The sequence below is a fragment of the Trachypithecus francoisi genome, unplaced genomic scaffold, assembly GCF_009764315.1.
Source record: "Trachypithecus francoisi isolate TF-2019V2 unplaced genomic scaffold, Tfra_2.0 Lachesis_group10, whole genome shotgun sequence".
Lineage (NCBI taxonomy): Eukaryota > Metazoa > Chordata > Mammalia > Primates > Cercopithecidae > Trachypithecus > Trachypithecus francoisi.
The window spans coordinates 83,116,765-83,141,160 of NW_022681455.1; the positions used below are offsets into that span (position 1 = coordinate 83,116,765).

Genomic DNA, 24,396 nt, shown 5'->3' on the forward strand with positions numbered 1-24,396 from the left:
AATCCCAACGACTGTGGAGGTTGAGGCAGAAGGATCACTTGAGCCCAGGAGTTTAAGATCAGCCTGGGCAACAAAGCAAGACCCTGACTCTACAAAAAAAAAAAAAAAAAAAAAAAAAGAGGAGGTACCTGTTTGATTGTACCAGGAGAAGACATAAGGCCCTGTCCCAACCTCTCCCTGGGAAGGAAGTAGTCAGGAGTTAGGAGAGGATTCAGAATTTATATTTCAGTGCTCACTAGCCAGTTCCCACCCCCCGCACCCACCCACCCCCCGCAGTAGAGAGGAGGTCCTGGCTACCATCAAGCCGTCCCTGAGCGCAGTGTCTCTCCAGCCCAGGTGTGTGAAGGGAGCACCTTCCTTCAGGGGTCTGGTGCGAAGACAAAGTCGAGGGCCTGGCGCTCAGCCCCTGCCACGTTGGGGTGCCAGAGGTCCACGATGAAGACCACTCGAGGCCCATCTTCAGGGGAGCCTAGGGCACATGGGACAGGAATAGCAGAGCCACTGACATTAGGTATTTCCACACCAGAGCACTCACCAAACACCATAAAAGCAAACAGTGAATAAGTGACAGGCCCTGTTCTAACCCTTTAAATGTATTTAAAAAAAAAATTTTTTTTTTTGAGATGGAGTCTTGCTCTGTCACCAGGCTGGAGGGCAGTGGCGTGATTTCAGCTCACTTCAACCTCTGCCTTTCAGGTTCAAGCAGTTCTCCTGCCTCAGTCTCCCTAGTAGCTGGGATTTCAGGCGTTCACCACCACGCCTGGGTAATTTTTTTGTATTTTTAGTAGAGACGGGGTTTCACCATGTTGACCAGGCTGGTCTCGAACTCCTGACCTCAGGTGATCCGCCCACCTCAGCCTCCCAAAGTGCTGGGATTACAGGCGTTAGCCACCGTGCCCGGCCGATATGTATCAACTCTTAATCAAAACAAACTGGTATTACCATAATTATCCCTATTTTATACAAAGCAACAAGCATAAGGAGGTTAAGTCCTTTGCCCAAGTGCAGGAGGTAGGACAGGAACCCAGAGTCCTATGCTGGTAACCACTTTTCTGTGCACTTAACATTATCTCATTTAATCCTTGCAGTCACTTGATGAAGAAAGTGGTGGTCCTAGGGCATTGGAGAAGTTGTGTGACTTGTTCAAGTCATGCAGCTGGAAGATGGTGGTGATAGGACAGGAAGTCTGTTGGGCCTGATTCTGCTGTCCTCTAGTCTACGCTCCTTTGCTCCTGAGTCCCTCATCCCCCCTACAGAATGGGCACCCCGTTACCATTGTGAGCCACTGTGTGTAGAAAAGAGTCGTCCACCAGTAGACAGTGCCCCTCCGCCCAGCACTGGGGCTCACCGCCGACCACCAGCTCACAGCCAGGAGGGATCTTTAGGCCTGTAAGAAGAGATGCGGGCATCCAGCACTCCTGCCTCCAAGCCAGGGGCCCATTCTGGCCAGTCAGTTTACAGCTCTAAGCGTCTTAAATGCCAGGTTTTGTGGTCGTCCTCCTTTCTTTCCAGAAAGTGGCCACAGTATAATTATAATACAGTCCTGGAGGAGGGAAGTGCTGGGAGATTAGCAAAATGCTGCTGTGGGTAGTGTGACCCATCTATTTTTTTGAGACAAGGTCTCACTCTGTCACCCAGGCTGGAGTGCAGTGGTGTGATCTCAGCTCACTCTGCCTCCCAGGTTCAAGTGATTCTCATGTCTCAGCCTCCTGAGTAGCTGCGGGATTACAGGCACGTCCCACAATTCCGGGCTAATTTTTTTTTTTCCTTTTTTTGAGATGTAGTTTTGCTCTGCCACCAGGTTGGAGTGCAGTGGCATGATCTTGGCTTACTGCAACCTCCGCCTCCCGGGTTCAAGCGATTCTCCTGCCTCAGCCTCCCAAGTAGCTGGGATTACAGCTGCCCACCACGACGCCTGGCTAATTTTTGTGTTTTTAGTAGAGACAGGGTTTCGCCATGTTGGCCAGGCTGGTCTCGAACCCCTGAGCTCAAGTGATCTGCCTACCTCAGCCTCCCAAAATGCTGGGATTACAGGTGTGAGCCACTGTGCCTGGCCAGATCCATTTTATTTTATTTTGTTTATTTTATTTTATTTTTATTTTATTTTATTCTTATACAGACAGCACTGGTCTTGAACTCCTGGCCTCAAGCAATGAACTCCTGGCCTCCTGCCTTGGCCTCCGAAAGTGCTAGTATTTCAGGGATGAGCCACGGCGCCTGGCAGCAACCTCTCATTTTAGAGAAAAGAGAAGGCTTCCTGGAGGAAATGGCGTTTCCTCCTGGGCTTCCTGACAGTTTGACTCAAGAGCTTACTGTGTGATAGGTGCTGTCTCCCCACGAGGTATAAGATTAAAGAGGATCCTGGCCCAAGGACCACATGGCCGAGTGCGGTGAGGAAAGTGAGCAGCCAAGTCAAATGATGGGGGAACAGGAAGGCATCCCAGAGGAAGTGTGGCACTTGAAAACTGGAATCCTGAAGGCTGAGTAGGAGTTTTCCAGGAGGTGGTACGGGGGAAGGGGATTCTAGGTTGAAAAGAACAGCACGTGTGGCATCTGTCAGGATTGGCCAGAAGGCTTTCATGATTTAGAGCACAGAGAGAGGGAGGAGAGGAAGGATCGGGAACTGATCCTGAGGCCAGTGTGCCCTGACACATCCAGCTGGCATATCCAGCTGGCAGCACAGGAGATAATTTGGGGCAAAACAAGGTCATGGCATGGAATAACAGAAAATTATTTCCTTTTCCATTTTTTTCCAGTCTTTAAGACATCAAGAAGTACCAGGTGCGGTGCCTCACACCTGTAATCTCAGCACTTTGGGAGGCCAAGACAGGAAGATCACTTGAGCCCAGGAGTTCGGGTCCAGCCTGTCTTTACACAATTTTTTTTTTCTTTTTTTGAGATGAAGTTTCACTCTTGTTGCCCAGGCTGGAGTGCAATGTTGTGATCTCGACTCACTGCAACCTCCGCCTCCCGGGTTCAAGTGATTCTCCTGCCTCAGCCTCCTAAGTAGCTGGGATTACAGGCATGCGCCACCACACCCAGCTAATTTTTTGTAATTTTAGTAGCGACAGGGTTTCTCCATGTTGGTCAGCTGGTCTCGAACTCCCAACCTCAGGTAATCCGCCTGCCTCGGCCTCCCAAAGTGCTGGGATTACAGGTGTGAGCCACCATGCCCGGCCTACACAAATTTTTAAAAAATCAGCCAAGCATAGTGGTGGGCACCTGTGGTCCCAGCTACTCAGGAGGTTGAGGTGAGAGGATCCCTTGATCTCAGGAAGTCAAGGTTGTAGTGAGCCATATTTGTGCCACTGCACACTCTAGCCTGGGTGACAGAGCGAGACCCTGTCTCAAAAAAAAAATAAAAGGCCGGGCGCAGTGGCTCACACATGAAATCTCAGCACTTTGGGAGGTGGAGGCGGGCGGATCACGAGGTCAGGAGATCCAGACCACAGTGAAACCCTGTCTCTACTAAAAATACAAAAAATTAACCCGGCGAGGTGGCAGGTGCCTGCCTGTAGCTGTAGTCCCAGCTACTCAGAAGGCTGAGGCAGGAGAATGGCGTGAACCTGGGAGGCGGAGCTTGCAGTGAGCCGAAGTCATGCCACTGCACTCCAGCCTGGGCGACAGAGCGAGACTCCGTCTCAAAAAAAAAAAAAAAAAAGAAAAAAGTGTAGGCTTCAGGATCAGAGAGACTAGAGCACTTAACTAGAATGTTCTAGACTGTTGAAAGCTTTCTTTTTTAAATTTCAGCTTGTGTTTATGAGTACTTTCTTGTCACCCAGGTTGGAGTGCAGTAGCACAATCTCAGCTCACTGCAGCCTCAAACTCCTGAGCTCAAGTGATCCTCCCACCTCAGCCTCTCCAGTAGCTGGGACCATAGGCACGGGCCACCATGCCCAGCTAATTGTTTTATTATTTGTAGAGACAGAGTCTCACTATGTTGTCCAGGCTTTTTATGAGTACTTCTACTTAGGGCAAGTAATACTGATGATAGTGCTATAAATATTTCTTTTAAATATGAAGAACAAAAGGTCGAGGGGAGAGCCAAGGTGAAGAAACGCAGTACAGGTGGGAATGACTACAGCAAAGCTTATGAATATGGTGTGCAGATAGCCGAGGCTCAGGAAATGCTGCTGTGGGTGGCAACAGGGAGCCACGGAAGCAGAGAGGCACAATGAGAACCGAAGAGCAGACAGCTCTGTGCCGGAGAGAAGGGTCTGGGAGGAAAATCATCAAGGCAAGGAGGTTGTCAGTAGGCGGCAGCTACTTACCCAGATGGCATCTGACCCGGGCATTGGTGGGCCCACAGCGGCCCTCGAGCCGGGCCCCAGGCAGGAGAACGGAAAAGCCAGCATTGCCGAAGGTGTTGGCACTCATAAAGCTTCGAAGCCCCCTCAGTGCCCGATAGGCCCCCGGGCACCGGCGGCAGTTGGTGGGTTGACACCGGCCTGCTTGGTACAGCAGGAGCTGGTAGCACCCGGGGGCCAGAGGTGGGGACCAGCCCCGAGGCAGAGGGGTAGTCCCTGAGAAGTCCCAGCTCACAGCCCCGAAGTCCCGTAAAATGGCAGGGAAGCTGCTCTCCAGGAGCTCCACGTCGTGCCGCTGGGCATCCCGCGGCACAAAGGGGGCTGAAGGCAGGTCTGGTAGGAAAAGTAGGCCTGGGCGCTGAATACCTAGGACCCCTGGCCCTCTCCCAGGGCCTGGGCCACCCTGAGCTGCCCGCCTCACTCTACCCATCCCAGCCCAGGAGTAGCGCCTTGCGTAGGCCCGAAGCCGCCGGCTCACTAGGCCTTCTGTTCTAAGTCCTTCCCCGGGATCCCCAGGACCCCTTGGGCTTGGCCCGCTGGCCTCCGAGCATCCCACAGGCCCACCACGAACACCCCTAGCCCGGCTCCCAGCCCCTAAGGCCTGCATGTCTTGGGAGCCCAGGCGGTAGCAGTACCAGAGGAACAGGGAAGTGAGGGCCCCGAAGAGCAAGGTGAGGGCCGAGGAGGCCAGGGGTAGTGGCCACGGGAGCATGGTCAGGGAGGCCCTGGCCAAGAGGCCTGGGGCGTCCTCCGGACCCCAGTTCCCCTGTACCCCCAGCTCCCCACCTGTCCCTTCCATGGCTGCCCCCTGGCTCCCCGCTGGACTATTTCCCTTCCACATTCCACTCTGGGCTCTCTCTCTCCTTCCGCGGTCCTCTCTCCACGTTGAAGCTCCCTCTCCCCTCCTTCATGCACCTCTAACCCTCCTCTCCTTTCTCTCCCCTCTTCTCTCTCCTTCTACCTCTTCTTCCTCCTCTCCCTCTGTCGCCTGCTCTCCCTCTTCTTTCGCCTTCCAGCAGCCTCCTCTCTCTCGCTCTGCTTCTCTCTCCCGCCTCAATCTCCCCCTTTCCTCCCCACCCCCGCTTTTCGCTCGCTCTCTCTCCTGCTACCTTCTAGCTCCCCTGGGCAGCAGTTCCTACCCCGCTTGGACCTGCAGTCTCGGGAACCCGCAGCCTGTCTTTCTCCGTGGCAGCTTCTTTTTCTCCGGCCACACTGCTCTCTCCTTGCCCTCGCTCCTCACTAGCCACGACCCTGCGGTCCTGCCTGGCTCTCGCTCCCTCTCTCCTACTAGCTCCTTCCTTGGCTCCCACTCACCCTGACGTCACTCCTTCCCGGAGCCCTCTCAGCTCAGCCACCCCCGAACCCTCCCAGTGGCGCCGCAAGTCAGTCGGGGGCCGGGGGAGGGGGAGAGTCGTCTCTGGATGTGCCTCCCCACCCCCCCAGCCCGGAAAGGGCGCCACGTGGGGCGCAGAGGCCGGGGTGCCAGCCTCCAGCCGTCCCGCAATGCGAAAGAAGGGGCGGGTCTCGTGGGGCGGGGCACGAGGGGGCGGGGCACGAGGGGCGGGGCGAGCGCGGACTAATGGCTGGGCAGGCCCCCGAGACTGCGGGCAAGGATGCCAAGGCCAGTCCGTCCGACGGCCGGTCCCTCAGTCGGTCGGCCTGTGACTCCCGCTGGCCTTAGGCCAGTCCAGGAGCCCACGAGCCCGGCAAACACCAAAAGCGGCCTCAGCCAATCGCGGGCGGCGCCGTGCCGGGCCCGCCCCGGCGGGGCGAGGGGAGCTGTCCGCGCATCGCTGGTGCTGAAAAGGGCGCTGCAGAGAGAAAATCAGAGCCGAGGCCGTCTGTTAACTGGCCAGGGTCACGGTTAATGGAAGAGGAGGGGTCTGTCTCTCCTCCCCAAACCCCGGCCCGTCACTCACGAGACTTCTCACAATCGTGGAAGCTCGCCATTCTCCCGGAGGAGGGAGAGCCCATTCCACCCGAGCTGCTGTAAAAGGCAAAGGGAAGCCCCGTGGGAGGTCTGGATGTGAACAGGGGGCATAATGGGGGGCCGAGCAGGCGCGAACCAAGCTGTGCAGCCTCTCGGCGCCCTGGGAAGAGGAAATTCAGATTCCAGATGTGCTGGAATGGCAGGCGGAGGGGGCTAATTACTGCTGAGACCAGAGAGTTTCCTTTGCCTCCCCTAGGGGCCGCGGGAGTGAGGATTACGGCCCTGGCTCGTATGATCCCTCCCTCCTCCATCTGCACTTCCTCCTCCTCCCTCCCCGTCAAATAAATCCCAGGCCCCTCCCTCCGCCCGTCCCCAGGATCTGACGTGGGCTTGATACCTTTCTCAGCTTCTCCCTCCCGCAGCTCCAGTGCCCGAGCTTCGGCTCTCCCAGTTCCCCAACCCACCCCTTCCCCTCCCCGACAATCCCCGCTAGAGCCCAGTGGGGAACCCTCCGATCCTCGACCCCACCCTAAGCCCCCAGAAGCTGCCTTTCTCCTCCCCAGTCCCTTAGCTTGGGGTCCAGCCAGCCCGGTGGACCCAGGCGCCTGAGCAGGAGGGTAACCCAGGCCACCCGGCCCCTTCGGCCCTCTCGGCCCCACCCCCTGCAGCCGGAGCCGCGCCCCCTCTACCACAGAGCCGGGAGACGAGGACAGAGGAGACTGAGCAAAGGGGGGTGGGCTCCAGGCGACCCCTAGCCCAATTCTGCCCCTCCATCCCAAGGGGCAGAGAAATTGTCTCTCTTTGCTGACTCCTACCAGGAAAAAAAAAAAAAAGAATTAAAGGGAAAGATAATCGGAGACGGAGGAAAGGTGGCAGCCAGATTACTTAGAGAGGCACAGAGGAGAGAGATCGGGGTGAGTCGCCATGGGGACTCCCAGGGCCCAGCACCCGCCGCCTCCCCAGCTGCTGTTCCTAATTCTGCTGAGCTGTCCCTGGATCCAGGGTAAGGACATGAGAGTGTGGGGGTGGGCCCCAGGAAGGACCCAGCGGGGTCCTCCACCCTCCTTTCTCTTAACATCCTGGGTCTTCCGAGCACATGGGGGAGGGGAGAGGCACAACTGATGGGGAAAGGGCAAGCCAGAGCTTTCTGGATTGAACCCAAAGCCCCTTAAGCCTCAATATTGAGAAGGCAGGGAAATGAATGAGAGAAGCTTTTAGCAGTGTCTCAGGAGCTAGATCCACAAAGGAGGGCTGGGAAAGTTGGGGGGATGTCTGCGGAGGCGGTAGAAGCACGGAGGGACCCGGGTGGGAGATGGAGATGCTGAGAGAGATGCCAGGCGCTGTACACACAAATGTTCTTGGATGAATGGACAAAGACAGATGAGCAGAGGCAGGGCTCAAAGACCAGATTTTCAGTCCCCCACTCTGACCCCCAGCCAGACTCCAGGGAAGGAGGCAGAGACTGCAGAGGACCAGAGAGAGGGAAAGAGAGAGAGAGAGAGAGAGAGAGAAGGAGAGGGAGAGAAAAAAGACAGCCACACTGCAGAGACAGAAGCCCAGAGAGAAAGCCAGGCACTGCGGAAGCAAGGGCTGGGAGGTGCCGCCAGACCCTCTGCAGAGCCCCAGGTTATTGGGGAGATCACCACTGAGGTGAAAGGGAAGGCAGCACAGGCAACCCCTCTGCCTTGCTGGCGCTGTCCAGGGTTCATAAGAGCTAAGATGTTCACTGAAGGCCCACACAGGCCGGGGAGAAGGGAGAGGGGACGGGAGAGAAGAGGTGTGGGAGTGGGAATATGAGGGCAGCTGGGAGTCCCTTCTCCAATCTTGGCCCTCAGTCGAGCCTGGGACCCTCTGAGCCCCTGCAGGCCCAGCTGATGGAGGAGGGAAGAAGAGTTCTAGAAAATATCTCTCTGAAGAAGGAAGGGATATGGGGGAGTGGAGAAGCTCACACAAGTTCACCTCCTAGGTCTGCCCCTGAAGGAGGAGGAGATATTGCCAGAGCCTGGAAGTGAGACCCCCACGGTGGCCTCTGAGGCCCTGGCTGAACTGCTCCACGGGGCCCTGCTGAGGAGGGGCCCAGAGATGGGCTACCTGCCGGGTGAGGCCCCCAGAGTGGCAGGAGTGGCCTGGAGGCAGAGGGAGGGAATGGGCTGAGGGAGATGGGGAGCCAGGCTAGACAAGAGCAGGCAGAGAGATACTGCAGAGGCGGAAAGAGCCTGCAGGAAGGCCTGTGAGATTCAGGGGACACAAATCAAGATCGTGGGAGGAAGTCAAACCTGGGCACAGACAGAACCAGAGAGACAGAGACAGAATGATTGGGAGACGGTCAGACAGAAAAACAGACACATAGAAAGAGAGATGGAAATTCAGAGAATCAGAGTCAGAGAAATGGTGGAAGACAGAAAGAGAGAGAGAATGAAACACAAAAACTAGTGGATCTCGAATCATGAAATCAGAGTGCAATCAGAATACTAAACAGGGAAATGGGGAAATAAAGAGTTCCAGAGAGAGCAAGACAGAGGAGAGAGGAGATAACCAGAGAGAACGTGATCTGAGTGAGGAGGCAGAGAGAGAGGCTCAGGGAGAGGAGTAGCAGGGTGGAAGGGGCTGGGTGGAGAGAAGGGACCAGAAGAGAAAGAGGGGGACCCAGGCTGTGGAAGCCTTGGGAGGAGGTGGGGACTGGAGTGGGAAAGGGAAAGGTGGGGGTTGCTGTACCTTGTGGGGGAGGCTTTTGGGGTATGGCAGGGGAACCCCTAGCTTCCCTCAGCCCTGCTCCCCACCCAAGGTCCTCCGTGTGCTCTTCCTGTGTTCTGACATTCCCTGCACTGTCCCAGGATCTGATCCGGACCCCACACTAGCCACCCCTCCGGCCGGCCAGACTCTCACAGTGCCCTCCCTGCCACGGGCCACTGAGCCGGGGACAGGGCCTCTGACAACAGCCGTCACCCCTAAGGGGGTCAGGGGGGCAGGCCCCACTGCGCCAGAGCTGCTGACCCCGCCCCCAGGAACCACAGCCCCACCCCCACCCAGCCCTGCTTCCCCAGGGCCTCCCCTTGGGCCTGAGGGAGGAGAGGAGGAGACCACGACCACCATCATCACCACGACAACTGTTACCACTACGGTGACCAGCCCAGGTGAGGCGAAGGCAAGGGGATGGGGGTGGGAGCACCGGATAGGTACACACTGGGGATGGATGGGAAAGAGGCTCCTGGGAACTGTGGAAGGAGTCCTGGGTACAGATGGGAGAATAAAAATAACAAAGGTAGCATTTCTGTACCCTTACTAAGTACCAGGCAGTGTTCCAATTGTTTCAGCTATATAACAGTTAGGAAAGGGAGTTCTGGCTCAGGTGGGAGAGGGAGTATGCTTAAAGATGGTACTGGGTGCAGTGGCTCATGCCTGTAATCCCAGCACTTTGGGAGGCCAGGCGGGTGGATCACCTGAGATCCGGAGTTTGAGACCAGCCTGACCAACATGGAGAAACCCCGTCTATACTAAAAATACAAAATTAGCCGGGCGTGGTGGCGCATGCCTGTAATCCCAACTACTCTGAAGGCTGAGGCAGCAGAATTGCTTGAACCAGGGAGGTGGAGGTTGTGGTGAGCTGAGATCCAGCCATTGCACTCTAGCCTGGGCAACAAGAGTGAAACTCCATCTAAAAAAAAAAAAAGATGGTAAGGGGGCACAGCGGCACACACCTGTAATCCCAGTGCTTTGGGAGGCCAAGGCAGGAAGATCACTTGAGGCCAGGAGTTTGAGTCCAGCCTGGGAAACATGGCAAGACCCCATTTCTACAAAAAGTTTTACAAATTGGCTCAGCGTGGTGACGCACACCTGTGGCCCCAGCTACTCGGAAGGCTGAGGAGGGAGGATCACTTGAGCCCAGGAGTTTCAGACTGTAGTGAGCCATGATTGCGCGACTGAACTCCAGCCTGGGTGACAGAGTGAGGCCCTGTCTCAAAACAAAACAAAAAAATAATGAGAGGTGCTAAGGAGAAGGCAGATGAAGGCCTTCAGAGTTGCTTGGCTGGGAAGGCAAGAGCACAGGCATTCCTTCCATCCCAGCCATTTGTATCTCCTCAGTTCTGTGTAATAACAACATCTCCGAGGGCGAAGGGTATGTGGAGTCTCCAGATCTGGAGAGCCCCGCCAGCCGTACCCTGGGGCTCCTGGACTGCACTTACAGCATCCATGTCTACCCTGGCTACGGCATTGAGATCCAGGTAACTGGACCAAAGCATGTGACTATGCACCTTCCAAGCCTTTTCCTCTGGGTTGTGGGTGTGCACGGGTTTGGCCTGGGAGCCAAAGAACCTATTTGATGACTCAGGTTACCTCAAAAGCTCTTCCAGATTTCTACAACTTGGGCAGCAGCATGGTGCCTTTTGGGCTGCTACACACAGGGAAAAGGCACAGGACAGGGGCTTTGGAAGTCAAACCCCTGGCTGACTTGCCCTGGCAGGTCTGTGTCTGGCTTCTCTAGGTGCAGACGCTGAATCTGTCGCAGGAGGAGGAGCTCCTGGTGCTGGCTGGTGGGGGATCCCCAGGCCTGGCCCCCCGACTCCTGGCCAATTCGTCCATGCTTGGAGAAGGACAAGTCCTTCGGAGCCCAACCAACCGGCTGCTTCTGCACTTCCAGAGCCCACGGGTCCCAAGGGGCGGTGGCTTCAGGATCCACTATCAGGGTGAGGAGTTTGAGGGTGCTGCTGGAAGGGCAGGGGCCATACTGCATACAGGGGACATCTTTATTTATTTATTTATTTTTGAGACAGAGTCTTGCTCTATTACCCAGGCTGGAGTGCAGTGGCGCGATCTCAGCTCACTGCAAGCTCCACCTCCCAGGTTCACGCCGTTCTCCTGCCTCAGCCTCCCGAGTAGCTGGAACTACAGGCGCCCGCCACCACGTCCAGCTAATTTTTTGTATTTTTAGCAGAGATGGGATTTCACCGTATTAGCCAGGATGGTCTCGATCTCCTGACCTCGTGATCCACCCCCTCAACCTCCCAAAGTGCTGGGATTACAGGCATGAGCCACTGTGCCTGGCCTATACAGGGGACATCTTTAAGAACCATCGAAGCACAGGGTGCTGAGGGGGGCTTTTCCTCCTGACTGTGACCCTGGGGGGCCAGGCCCTCAGAGGAGACCCATGCATACTTATCTCACACACTCACAGATCTGTGCACACATCCAAGGGACAATTCATCCATTGAACTCAACAAATGTTGATCAAGTGCTTGCTTCATACCAGGCCCTATGTTAGCCTTGGAGGAGGAATGAACAAACCAGGTGTAAATCTGGCTTCAACGAGCTCAGAATCTAGGTAGGAAGACAGATGAGTAATCAGGATGGTTACAATTCAAGGAGATAAGGAATATGATGGCAGAAACACCAGCGGGGGCAGCACATAGCCAAGGGACCTAAATTTCTCCCAAGGAATATGGGGACATCTTCTTGGAGGAGATGATGACTAAGCTGAGACCTGAAGGATAAATTCGCCAGGGAAAGGGTGGGAGGGAGGGAGAGGAGGGAGGCAGATGGCTAGGTGGACGAAAAAGCACACTCCAAGACCCAGAGAGAGAAGATGTGACCCCCAGATGTGGTGAAGGAATTGAGCATGGAAAATAGAATTGTCCTAGCTGTGTGACCTGGGACAAGTTACTTAACCTTTCTGTGCCTCATGATGTCATTTGAAAAACAGGGATCACAATAGTTGGTATTATGTGGAAGATCAAATGAATTAATACATGTCAAGTGTTTAAAACAGTGTGTGGCCTGGAATGGTGGCTCACGCCTGTAATCTCAGCACTTTGGGAGGCCGAGGCAGGTGGATCACCTGAGGTCAGGAGTTCAAGACCAGCCTGGCCAACATGGCGGAACCCCGTCTCTATCAAAAATACAAAAATCAGCCAGGCATGGTAGCAGGCACCTGTAATCCCAGTTACTTGGGAGGCTGAGGCAAGAAGATTGTTTGAACCCAGGAGGTGGAGGTTGCAGTGAACTGAGATTGTGCCATTGCACGCCAGCCTAGGTGACAAGAGCGAAACTCCATCTCAAAAACAAACAAAAAAACAAAACAAACAAGCAAAAACACAAACAGCGTGTGTACACAGTGAGAGCTCAAAACTGTCAGTCATGCTATTACCTTCAAAGCACAGAAAGGGGTGAAGGGGAAATGGGCCAGAGACCAGGCTGGGAGGCAGGTCAGATTCAGACCATAAAGAGCCTTACCTGCTTCAGTAAGGAGTTCAGACTACTTCAACCTGCAGGTGTGACAGGGAGATAATTTGAATTTTTTTTTTTTTTTTTTAAAGACAGAGTCTCGCTCTGTTACCCAGGCTGGAGTGCAGTGGCGTGATCTTGGCTCACTGCAACCCCTGCCTCCCAGCTTCAAACAGTTCTCCTGCCTCAGCCTCCCAAGTATCTGGGATTATAGGCACCTGCCACCACACCTGGCTGATTTTTGTATTTTTAGTAGAGATGGGGTTTCACCATGTTGGCCAGGCTTGTCTTGAACTCCTGACCTCAAGTGATCCACCCGCCTTGGCCTCCCAAAGTGCTGGGATTACAGGCATGAGCCACCACACCAGGCCTCTTAATTTGAAATTTATTTATTTATTTATTTTTGAGATGGAGTTTCACTCTTGTTGCCCAGCCTGGAGTGCAATGGTGCAATCTTGGCTCACCGCAGCCTCTGCCTCCCAGGTTCAAGCAATTCTCCTGCCTCAGCCTCCTGAGTAGCTGGGATTACAGGCATGCGCCACCACGTCCGGCTTACTTTGTATTTTTTGTAGAGACGGGGTTTCTCTGTGTTGGTCAGGCTGGTCTCGAGCTCCCGATCTCAAGTGATCCTCCCGCCTTGGCCTCCCAAAGTGTTGGGATTACAGGCGTGAGCCACGACACCTGGCCTGAAATGTTTTAAGCAGGAAAGTGAGAGCCTCGGATTTGCAACTTAGAAAGATCCTCTGACATCTGGGGGCAGGGAAGCGGGGCTGTATTCACGCATGACTGCATTTGTTAGGACCTATGACACATAACCTGCACACGTGTGTACATCCACACTTACCTGTGTGTGCGGGAACCTTCCCACAGTACAAGGGTATGTTCTAGCATACACGTGTGCACAAGGAAAGGGCCCAGCCAGTGCCCTGTTCCAGACACCACTGTCTTCCTATGCTTCGTGGAGACAGAAAGAACTGTGTCAGGCCAATGCTCGCTTCACATCACCGCATGGCCTTGGCTGGTGTTGTGCATTCTGCCCTCCTTGAAAGCTCTGCTGACCTCAGATGCCTTGTGTGCCTCATCCAGGGTACACCCTGAATCCTGTTCTCACATCCTCTCCAGCCTCTTTTGAAGCCTCTGCTCAGGACCTGCCCTAGGGGCTCATGTGTGCATAGCAAAGGTGCCTATTCGTTGGGGGGCCAGCGAGCTAGGGGACATGTATTTGGCAGTAGGGACCTGGTTATTGGGGAGCAAGAGCATGCCTGGAAGGCCCAGGCCGAGTGCTGGACTTCAGATGTTATGAAATCTGAAGATACGGTTCCCCATTGGCTCCTTTAAGCAGACACTTCCCCAGGGCACTGAAAATAGGACTCCTTAGGCTAAGTGGAACATTTGGGGAAGCAGGACTATTGCATAAATTGGCCTTCATTGTTCAGTCTTCCCTGCTTCGCAGCTGCACCAGGCACCTTTGGGAGCGAGGCCGTGTTTCAGCCCTTCCCAACCTGCACTAGCTGGGGCCTCTGGCCCAGAGTGGCCTCATTAGCTTCTCTCTGAAAAGCCAAAGGCTCCCTCACCCCTCACCCCAAGTTCAGCAAACTTTCCCATTACAAAGCCCTTTCACCAACCGTAGTTTCATTTGCTTCTCACAGAAACCCTGAGAGTGGCCATTGTCAGTTCCATCTCTCAAAGGAAGAAAAAGACTCAAAGGTCATGTAGATTGCTCAGCCACCTGCACGTTTATTGCAGCCAGACACCAGATCCCCGAGTCCCTGGCTCCCAGTCATTCATTAATTGAGGCTGAGGGGCGTGTGATTAACGTTTTCTCAGCAGCTTCTATGTGCCAGGTGCTTTGCGTGTTTCTTTTATTTAATTTTCAGGCCAATCTTCCCTGACAGGAATTATTATTGCCGTTAATAGGTGAGAGATCCCTAGAGATGAAGTCACCTGCTCAAAGTCATGTAGTTAGTAAGTTCTGGAGCTAGAACTGGAACTCAAGTCTGCCTGACGACAAATCCAGTGGTTCCATGCTGCCTCTTGGCTGCACCCATTGATCAGCCAGGCTAGCCCTTTTTTTGGGGGGGAGGGGAGGGGGGACAGAGTCTTGCTCTGCTGCCCAGGCTGGAGTGCAATGGCACAATCTCAGCTCCCTGCAACCTCCGCCTCCTGGGTTCAGGTGATTCTCCTGTCTCAGCCTCCTGAGTAGCTGGGATTACAGGCGTGTGCCACCACACCCGGCTAATATTTTGTATTTTTAGCAGAGACAGGGTTTCACCATGTTGGCCAGGCTGGTCTTGAACTCCTGACCAGATAGACTAGCCTTTTAGGACACAAAATAAATAAGTCTTGGGCCAGTGTAGACAGTGGTTAGACCAGGCACAGTGGCTCACACCTGTAATCCCAGCACTTTGGGAGGTCAAGGTGGGTGGATCACTGAGGTCAGGAGTTCAAGATCAGCCTGGCCAACATAGTGAAACACTGTATCTACTAAAAATACAAAAATTGACCAGGCGCGGTGGTTCACACCTATAATCGCAGCACTTTGGAAGGCCGAGGCAGGCGGATCACAAGGTCGGGAGTTTGAGACCAGCCTGACCAATGTGGTGAAACCCCGTCTCTACTAAAAATACAGAAATTAGCCGGGTGTGGTGGCGCATGCCTATAATCGCAGATACTCAGGAGGCTGAGGCTGGAGAATTGCTTGAACCTGGAAGGCGGAGGTTGCAGTGAGCCAAGATTATGTCACTGCACTCCAGACTGGGTGACAGAGCAAGACTCTGCCTCAAAAAATAATAATAATAAAATAAATACTAATAATAAAAATACAAAAATTAGCCAGGAGTCAAGGCACACGCCTATAACCCCAGCTACTTGGGAGGCTGAGGGAGGAGAATTACTTGAACCCGGGAGGTGAAAGTTGCAATGAGCTGAGATCAAGCCACTGCACTCCAGACGGAGTGACAGAGACTCTGTTTCAAAAAAAAAATACAATGGTTAATGTGATGACAAAATCATGCATGCAGGATTGTGTATAGGTAAGAGAACAAGTAACTGTTGGAGAGATGTAGAGTCAGGAAGGCTTCCTGGAAGAGGTGGTACGTAAGCCTCCCAGTCTGATCTCTTAAAACACGAGAAAGTAGGGGGAGAGCACAAGCGAAAATATGGAGGTGGAAACTTAAGGAGTCACAAAACTGTGTTGTGTAGGCTATATTGGTCTTGGAAGCTCAACCCTGAAGCTGGAATGTGCTGGGCTGCATTTAACTGTGGAAGGGGCTTGAATGTCAAACTAAAGCATTCAGACTTGATTCTGTTGGCAGCAGCCATTACCGAGACTACCATTTATTGAAGCCACTGTGTTCTAGAAGGTTGTTCTTATGTTTATCTCAGTAGACGATGGACTCCTGAGGACAAGGCCTGGGTCTTTTTCCTGACCTCAGGTGATCCACCTGCCTCAGCCTCCCAAAGTGCTAGGATTACAGGTGTGAGCCACTGTGCCTTTAGAGATTATTTTGTCTTTAAAGACCTTAATACTCAGTGGCCTGTAAATGAATCCCCCAGTGAAAGTGACGTCAGGAGATCTGAAGAGGTCAGGAGTTGGAGACCACCCTGGCCAATATAGTAAAATCCCATCTCTACTAAAAATACAAAAATTAGCTGGGCATGGTGGTGCACACCTGTAATCCCAGCAACTCAGGAGGCTGAGGCAGGAGAATCGCTTGAACCCAGGAGGTGGAGGTTGCAGTGAGCCGAGATTGTATGCCATTGCACTCCAGCCTGGGCAACAGAGTGAGACTCCTCCTCAAAAACAAAAACAAAAAGACAAAATAGTCAAATGTCCTCAAGAAGTTTCATGTTTGCTTGAGGCCAGGAATTCAAGACCAGCCTGGGCAACATACTGAAATGTCATCTCTACAAAAAATTTAAAAATTAGTGGGGCATGGTGGCACAAACCTGTAGTCCCAGCTACTTGGGAGGCTGGGTCAGGAGGATGGTTTGAGGCCAGGAGTTCAAGGTTCCAGTGAGCTATGACTGTGCCACTGCACTCTAGCCTGGGCAACAGAGTGACACCCTATCTCAAAAAAAAAAAAAAAGAAGTTTCAATTGGTTGTTCTGGATGGAAGCTGAGGGTATACCACAGGGTGTCTTGGTGGAAGAAAGGCTGTATGTGTGGAGGGGAGAAAAATGCAAAGAGAAACATTTAATAACTTGGAGACTCAGTGCTCACATCTGCAAAACAGGTCACATAATCTTTTTTTTTTTTTTGAGACAGAGTTTTGGTCTTGTCGCCCAGGCTGGAGTGCAATGGGACGATCTCGGCTCACTGCAACCTCTGCCTCCTGGGTTCAAGTGATTCTCCTGCCTCAGCCTCCCAATTAGCTAGGATTACAGGCACCTACTACCACGCCCGGCTAATTTTTATATTTTTTTAGAGACGGGGTTTTACCATGTTGGCCAAGCTGGTCTCGAACTCCTGACTTCGTGATCCATCTGCCTCAGCCTCCAAAAGTGCTGGGATTACAGGTGTGAGCCACCATACCTAGCCAGGTCACATAATCTTTGTCTGCTTACCGCAAAATCTCTGTGTGGACTCACTTTGGGAGCTGAACAAGCTCTGCAAATACTATCTGTTATTAGAGCTGGATGAAGTTCAGAGTAGTTCATTGATTTGCCTGAAGTCACACAACAAATGAGTAGCAGGGTCTAGAATAACTTGTTTGAACCTCAGTTACCTCATCTATTAAATGGGGGCCAACGAGGGTGAATTACAATGAGTGGGGGAGATAAGGGATGTTGGAATTTCCTCTTCGTGAGTCAAGGTGCCTGTGTGAGGAGCTCTTACTTCTCAGTATGTACGCCAGTGTGGAGCCACTGTGCCCCTGGCAGGCTGGCCTGAAAGGAGAGGGGGAAGTGCTGGGGGATCAGTCCGAAAGGGTGGCATGGGAAAGTGAGCCCTGCTACCCCCTGTCTGTCTGGTACAGCCTACCTCCTGAGCTGTGGCTTCCCTCCCCGGCCGGCCCATGGGGACGTGAGTGTGACGGACCTGCACCCCGGGGGTACTGCCACCTTTCACTGTGATTCGGGCTACCAGCTGCAAGGAGAGGAGACCCTCATCTGCCTCAATGGCACCCGGCCATCCTGGAATGGCGAAACCCCCAGCTGCATGGGTGAGTTGCCTGCCACAGTGGGTGGGGGCATCTGTTCTCGGAACCACATTGGGAGGGTCCTATCTCAGGGGTGTCCACCTTTGGGAAAAACCCATTCTGAAGGGGTATTTATCTACTCTGAGGGATCCCCATCCTGGGGTCTGCAGCCAGAGCTCTTTATGCAGAGGGTCTCTCTCCTTCAGGTGTCTCCATCCTTGGGTGGTCTCCATCTCGGGGTGTCCCACTAGAGATTTTATTTTGGGAGTCACCATTCTGGAGGTCCCTTCTAGGGTAGCGTCCTCATCCTAGAGGAAACCATTCTTAGGGTTCATGTCTAGAGGGCTTCTGTCCTGGAGAGCCTCATACTGGGATTCCCATCCCGTGGCGTCTTCATTCTGAAAGTCCTATCTTAAAGCTTTCCCAGCTAAGGCTTTCAATTTTAGGGATCCTCGTAACTCCCCATCCTAGAGTATCCATAGCTGGAGAGTCTTCATTTTAGTGGTGTCTCCATCCTAGGAGGTGTCAATCCTGGGGTTCTCCTGTACCAGGGTTGGTTTCTCTCCTGGCTCATGCTTGGAGAAGGTCCCGTCCTCTGGGGTGACTTCATGGGACAGAGGCCAGCCCTGGGCTGGGTCCCAGCCAAAGGTGTGAATGCAACAGCTCTGAAAACAGGCCAAGGCCTCGAGGAGAAGGACAAACCACCTCAGGCTACCTTAACCTGCCCCTCATCTGCCCACAGCATCCTGTGGTGGCACCATCCACAATGCCACACTGGGCCGCATCGTGTCCCCAGAGCCTGGGGGAGCTGTAGGGCCCAACCTCACCTGCCGTTGGGTCATTGAAGCAGCTGAGGGGCGCCGGCTGCACCTGCACTTCGAGAGGGTCTCGCTGGATGAAGACAATGACCGGTGAGGGTCTGGGTCCCGGGTCAGAAGTCCCCACCTTGGGTGGGCGTGGTGGTTCATGCCTGTAATTCCAGCACTTTGGGAGGCCAAGGCGGGCAGATCAGAAGGTCAGGAGATCGAGATCATCCTGGCTAACACAGTGAAACCCCAGCTCTACTAAAAATACAAAAAAAAATTAGCCAGGCATGGTGGTGGGCAGCTGTAGTCCCAGCTACTCGGGAGGCTGAGCAGGAGAATGGCATGAACCCAGGAGGTGGAGCTTGCAGTGAGCCAAGATCGGGCCACTACACTCTAACCTGGGCAACAGAGCGAGACTCTGTCAAAAAAAAAAAAAAAAAGTCCCCACCTCAGGGAAGTAGGGAGGCTAAGTGGGGACTTGGACACAGCTGGGGTGGGTCCTGGTTGAGATATGCATCACAGTTTAGACCTAAGCCTTTTTTTTTTTTCCCCCTGAGACGGAGTTTCACTCTTGTTGCTCAGGCTGGAGTGCAGTGCCGCGATCTCTGCTCACAGCAACCTCCGCCTCCTGGGTTCAAGCAATTCTCCTGCCTCAGCCTCCTGATTAGCTGGGATTACAGGCATGCGCCACCATGCCCAGCTAATTTTGTATTTTTAGTAGAGACAGGGTTTCTCCATGTTGGTCAGGCTGGTCTCGAACTCCCGATCTCAGGTGATCTGCCCGCCTCGGCCTCCCAAAGTGCTGGGATTACAGGCATGAGCCACTGTGCCCGGCCAGTCCTAAGCCTTTCTTAGGAAGTGTAGTTGTGCAACCTGAGACAAATCACTTAACTTCTTTGTGCCTCAGCTTCCTCATCTGTAGAATGGAGATAACAGTACCTCCCTCTTCAGGTTTCTGTGAGGATAAGTGCTGAAGTTATATAAAGTCCTTAGAATGGAGCCTAAGACAATAAGCACTATAAAAGTGTCTGCTATCCTCTTTTTTTTTTTTTTTTTTTTTTGAGATGGAGTCTCACCCTGTCGCCCAGGCTGGAGTGCAGTGGCACGATCTTGGCTCACTACAACCTCTGCCTCCTGGGCTCGAGTGATTCTCCTGCCTCAGCCTCCCGAGTAGCTGGGACTACAAGTGCGTGCCACCACGTCCAGTTAATTTTTTGTACTTTTTTTTTTTTTAGTAGAGATGGGGTTTTACTGTGTTAGCCAGGATGGTCTCGATCTCCTGACCTCATGATCTGCCCACCTTGGCTTCCCAAAGTGCTGGGATTACAGGCATGAGCCACCACATGTGGCCTATCTTCTTCTTCTTCTTCTTCTTCTTTTCTTTGAGACAGTCTCACTCTGTCACCCAGGCTGGAGTGCAGTGGCATGAATTCGGCTATCTGCAACCTCCACCTCCCAGATGCAAGCGATTCTCCTGCCTCAGCCTCCTGAGTAGCTGGGATTACAAGCATGCACCACCACACCTGGCTAATTTTTGTATTTTTAGTAAACATGGGGTTTTACCATGTTGGCCAGCCTGGTCTTGAACTCCTGACTTCAGGTGATCCACCCGTCTTGGCCTCCCAAAGTGCTGGGATTACAGGTGTGAGCTGAGCCACCATACCTGGTCAAGCATCTGCTATCTTCATCATCATTAACATCCTTTACCTAGCAACTAGGTATCTCAGCCCTGCCACTACTTGCTCTGTGACCTTGGACAGGTTACTTGATCTTTCTATGCCCCAATATCCTCCTCTATAAAATAAGGGATAATAGTGTCTGACTCAAGAGTTCTTGTGAAAATTAAATGAGAAAGAATGGGTAAGTGCTTAGAAGAGTGTGTGGCATATAGTTAATGTGTGATGATAACAGCTATAAAAATAAATTAGGAGAGCGGGCAAGGGGTGAGGCAGCTTGTGAGGGAGGTTGAGCTCCTGGTCACGATTCTGTCCATCCCAGGCTGATGGTGCGCTCAGGGGGCAGCCCCCTATCCCCCGTGATCTATGATTCAGACATGGACGATGTCCCTGAGCGGGGCCTCATCAGTGACGCCCAGTCCCTCTATGTGGAGCTGCTGTCGGAGACACCTGCCAATCCCCTGCTGTTAAGCCTCCGATTTGAAGGTAAGTGACCCACTCCCCCAATGGACCCCAGCCGCCACACCTTCCCCTCTTCCTGACACCAAGCATAGTTGGAAGCACAAACTCCATGCCTGTTCATCTCCATGCTGGGATTCCTGAAACGTGACTTGCCTCCCTGCCCCAAAACTGCAAGGGTCTCTTCTAGGGACCCCTTCTCCTTTCCCGAGGCAGCCTTCTCTGTTTAAGCTTCATGCATGCCTGGATCCAGGTACACAGCCCAGAGACCAGTTATCTCAGTATCTCAGTTCTTTCCTCTGTGTTGGCTTCATTTTCAGGCAGGCTTTCCCTGTGTGATGGACATAGCTGCTGATTTACCACCAACTTAGTTTTTATTTTATTTTTTTATTTATTTTCTTTTTCTTTTTCTTTTTTTTTTTTTTTTGAGATGGAGTCTCGCTCTATTGCCCAGACTGGAGTGCAGTGGTGCGATCTCGGCTCACTGCAAGCTCCTCCTCCTGGGTTCACGCCATTCTCCTGCCTCAGTCTCCCGAGTAGCTGGGGCTACAGGCGCCCGCCACCACGCCCGGCTAAATTTTTTTTTTAATTTTTTTTTATTTTTGGTAGAGACAGGGTTTCACTTTGTTAGCCAGGATGGTCTCAATTCCTGACCTTGTGATCCGCCCGCCTCGGCCTCCCAAAGTGCTGGGATTACAGGTGTGAGCCACCGCGCCTGGCCTTTATTTATTTATTTATTTTGAGATGGAGTTTTGCTCTTGTTGCCCAGGCTGGAGTGCAACGGTGTGATCTCAGCTCACTGCAACCTCCGCCTCCTGGGTTCAAGCGATTCTTCTGCCTCAACCTCCCGAGTAGCTGGGATTACAGGCATGCGCCACCATGCCCAGCTAATTTTGTATTTTTAGTAGAAACAGGGTTTCTCCATGTTGGTCAGGCTGGTCTCGAACTCCCGACTTCAGGTGATCCACCCACTTCGGCTTCCCAAAGTGCTGGGATTACAGGCGTGAGCCACCACGCCTGGAAGTTTTTGTTAACTTTTATTCATTTTTATTTATTTATTTTGAGACAGAGTCCCTCTCTGTTGCCCAGGCTGGAGTGCAGTAGTGGGATCTTAGCTCACTGTAGCCCCCTCCTCCAGGTTCAAGTGATTCTCATGCCTCAGCCTCCCGAGTAGCTGGGACTACACGCATACACCACCACACCCAGCTAATTTTTGTGTTTTTAGTAGAGACAGGGTTTCACCATGTTGCCCAGGCTGGTCTTGAACTCCTGGACTCAAGTGATTTGCCCCCGTGGGACTCCCAAAGTGCCAGCATTACAGGCGTGAGCCACCTTGCCCAGCCCATACCACCAACTTAGTAACCTCACCAGAGAGAACATTCATGTATTTCCTGAGAGCTCAGCAAAAATGCCAGGAGAGGCACTCATTGACCTGGCTAAGGTCCTGGTTGGCCTTAGCCTGAGCCAATCACCGAGCTAGGAGAAGACAGTATTGGGATAGGCTAATCTGCCTCACATGGCCGCCCCTGGTGGGCTTCGACTCAACCTTGTGGACTGGGAGTGGGGTAGGCATGCGTCCCAAAATTAAAATTGGGGTGCTGTTACCAGAAGAAGGGGAATGAATGTGAAGGGGTAGAAACAAGGAAGTGATCGTGAAGGAAGAAGCATTTGAGCTTGGCCTTATAGGACAGAAGGTATTTTATTATTATTATTATTATTGAAACAGGTCTTGCTTTATCACCCAAGCTGTAGTGCAGTGGCCCAGTCATGGTTCACTGCAACCTCAACCTGCCGGGCTCAAGTGATCCTCCTGCCTCAGCCTCCCTAGTAGCTGGGACCACAAGCGTGCACCACCATGCCTGGGTAATTTTTTAATTTTTTGTAGAGACAGCATCTCACTATGCTGCCCAGGCTGATCTCTAACTGCTGAGCTGAAGTGATCCTCCCACCTCGGCCTCTCAAAGTGCTAGGATTACGGGCCTGAGCCACCCTGCCCAACCAACAGAGGATATTTTATTTTATTTATTTATTTTATTTTTATTTTCTTTTTGAGACAGAGTCTCGCTCTGTCACCCAAGCTGGAGTGCACTGGCCAGATCTCAGCTCGCGCAAGCTCCGCCTCCCGGGTTCACGCCATTCTCCTGCCTCAGCCTCCCGAGTAGCTGGGACTACAGGCGCCCGCCACCTCGCCCGGCTAGTTTTTTGTATTTTTTAGTAGAGACAGGGTTTCACCATGTTGGCCAGGCTGGTCTTGAACTCCTGGACTCAAGTGATTTGCCCCCGTGGGACTCCCAAAGTGCCAGCATTACAGGCGTGAGCCACCACGCCTGGAAGTTTTTGTTAACTTTTATTCATTTTTATTTATTTATTTTGAGACAGAGTCCCTCTCTGTTGCCCAGGCTGGAGTGCAGTAGTGGGATCTTAGCTCACTGCAGCCCCCTCCTCCAGGTTCAAGTGATTCTCATGCCTCAGCCTCCCGAGTAGCTGGGACTACACGCATACACCACCACACCCAGCTAATTTTTGTGTTTTTAGTAGAGACAGGGTTTCACCATGTTGCCCAGGCTGGTCTTGAACTCCTGGACTCAAGTGATTTGCCCCCGTGGGACTCCCAAAGTGCCAGCATTACAGGCGTGAGCCACCTTGCCCAGCCCATACCACCAACTTAGTAACCTCACCAGAGAGAACATTCATGTATTTCCTGAGAGCTCAGCAAAAATGCCAGGAGAGGCACTCATTGACCTGGCTAAGGTCCTGGTTGGCCTTAGCCTGAGCCAATCACCGAGCTAGGAGAAGACAGTATTGGGATAGGCTAATCTGCCTCACATGGCCGCCCCTGGTGGGCTTCGACTCAACCTTGTGGACTGGGAGTGGGGTAGGCATGCGTCCCAAAATTAAAATTGGGGTGCTGTTACCAGAAGAAGGGGAATGAATGTGAAGGGGTAGAAACAAGGAAGTGATCGTGAAGGAAGAAGCATTTGAGCTTGGCCTTATAGGACAGAAGGTATTTTATTATTATTATTATTATTGAAACAGGTCTTGCTTTATCACCCAAGCTGTAGTGCAGTGGCCCAGTCATGGTTCACTGCAACCTCAACCTGCCGGGCTCAAGTGATCCTCCTGCCTCAGCCTCCCTAGTAGCTGGGACCACAAGCGTGCACCACCATGCCTGGGTAATTTTTTAATTTTTTGTAGAGACAGCATCTCACTATGCTGCCCAGGCTGATCTCTAACTGCTGAGCTGAAGTGATCCTCCCACCTCGGCCTCTCAAAGTGCTAGGATTACGGGCCTGAGCCACCCTGCCCAACCAACAGAGGATATTTTATTTTATTTATTTATTTTATTTTTATTTTCTTTTTGAGACAGAGTCTCGCTCTGTCACCCAAGCTGGAGTGCACTGGCCAGATCTCAGCTCGCGCAAGCTCCGCCTCCCGGGTTCATGCCATTCTCCTGCCTCAGCCTCCCGAGTAGCTGGGACTACAGGCGCCCGCCACCTCGCCCGGCTAGTTTTTTGTATTTTTTAGTAGAGACAGGGTTTCACCGTGTTAGCCAGGATGGTCTCGATCTCCTGACCTTGTGATCCGCCCGCCTCGGCCTCCCAAAGTGCTGGGATTACAGGCTTGAGCCACCGCGCCCAGCTCAACAGAGGATATTTTAAAAGAGGAAGATCAAGGCCAGTTGTGGTGACTCATGTCTCTAATCCCAGTACTTTGGGAGGCCAAGGTGGGATGATTGCTTGAGGCCGGAAATTTGAGAACCAGTCTGAGCGACATAGTGAGACCCTGTGTCTGCAAATTTAAAAATATATATATATATATCCAGGTGTGGTGGCACACACCTCTAGTCCCAGCTACATAGCA

General features: G+C 52.8%; 2 protein-coding genes across 5 annotated transcripts in view; one reads left to right on the forward strand and one right to left on the reverse strand.

The window, feature by feature from the left end:
* Nucleotides 1-199: 199 nt before the first annotated feature.
* On the reverse strand, nucleotides 200-5,267 carry ASPHD1 (aspartate beta-hydroxylase domain containing 1). Its single transcript, XM_033218064.1, is given in 4 exon segments — nucleotides 200-469; nucleotides 1,274-1,387; nucleotides 4,272-5,161; nucleotides 5,163-5,267. Coding segments are annotated over 4 exon segments (1,170 nt in total). The 5' UTR covers nucleotides 5,219-5,267; the 3' UTR covers nucleotides 200-359.
* Nucleotides 5,268-6,601: 1,334 nt separating this feature from the next.
* The window catches only part of SEZ6L2 (seizure related 6 homolog like 2), a 30,273-nt gene continuing 12,478 nt past the window's right edge, over nucleotides 6,602-24,396 (forward strand). Inside the window, exons 1-8 of one of the 4 annotated variants that reach the window (XM_033218067.1) lie at nucleotides 6,603-7,240; nucleotides 8,204-8,335; nucleotides 9,072-9,371; nucleotides 10,321-10,460; nucleotides 10,721-10,922; nucleotides 17,433-17,618; nucleotides 18,337-18,505; nucleotides 20,399-20,562. In XM_033218067.1, coding sequence (XP_033073958.1) covers nucleotides 7,162-7,240; nucleotides 8,204-8,335; nucleotides 9,072-9,371; nucleotides 10,321-10,460; nucleotides 10,721-10,922; nucleotides 17,433-17,618; nucleotides 18,337-18,505; nucleotides 20,399-20,562 — 1,372 coding nt within the window. In that variant the 5' untranslated portion in view covers nucleotides 6,603-7,161. Of the gene's footprint in view, nucleotides 7,241-8,203; nucleotides 8,336-9,071; nucleotides 9,372-10,320; nucleotides 10,461-10,720; nucleotides 10,923-17,432; nucleotides 17,619-18,336; nucleotides 18,506-20,398; nucleotides 20,563-24,396 lie in introns of all 4 variants that reach the window. The other 3 variants (XM_033218068.1, XM_033218070.1, XM_033218071.1) reach the window with 3 other exon arrangements.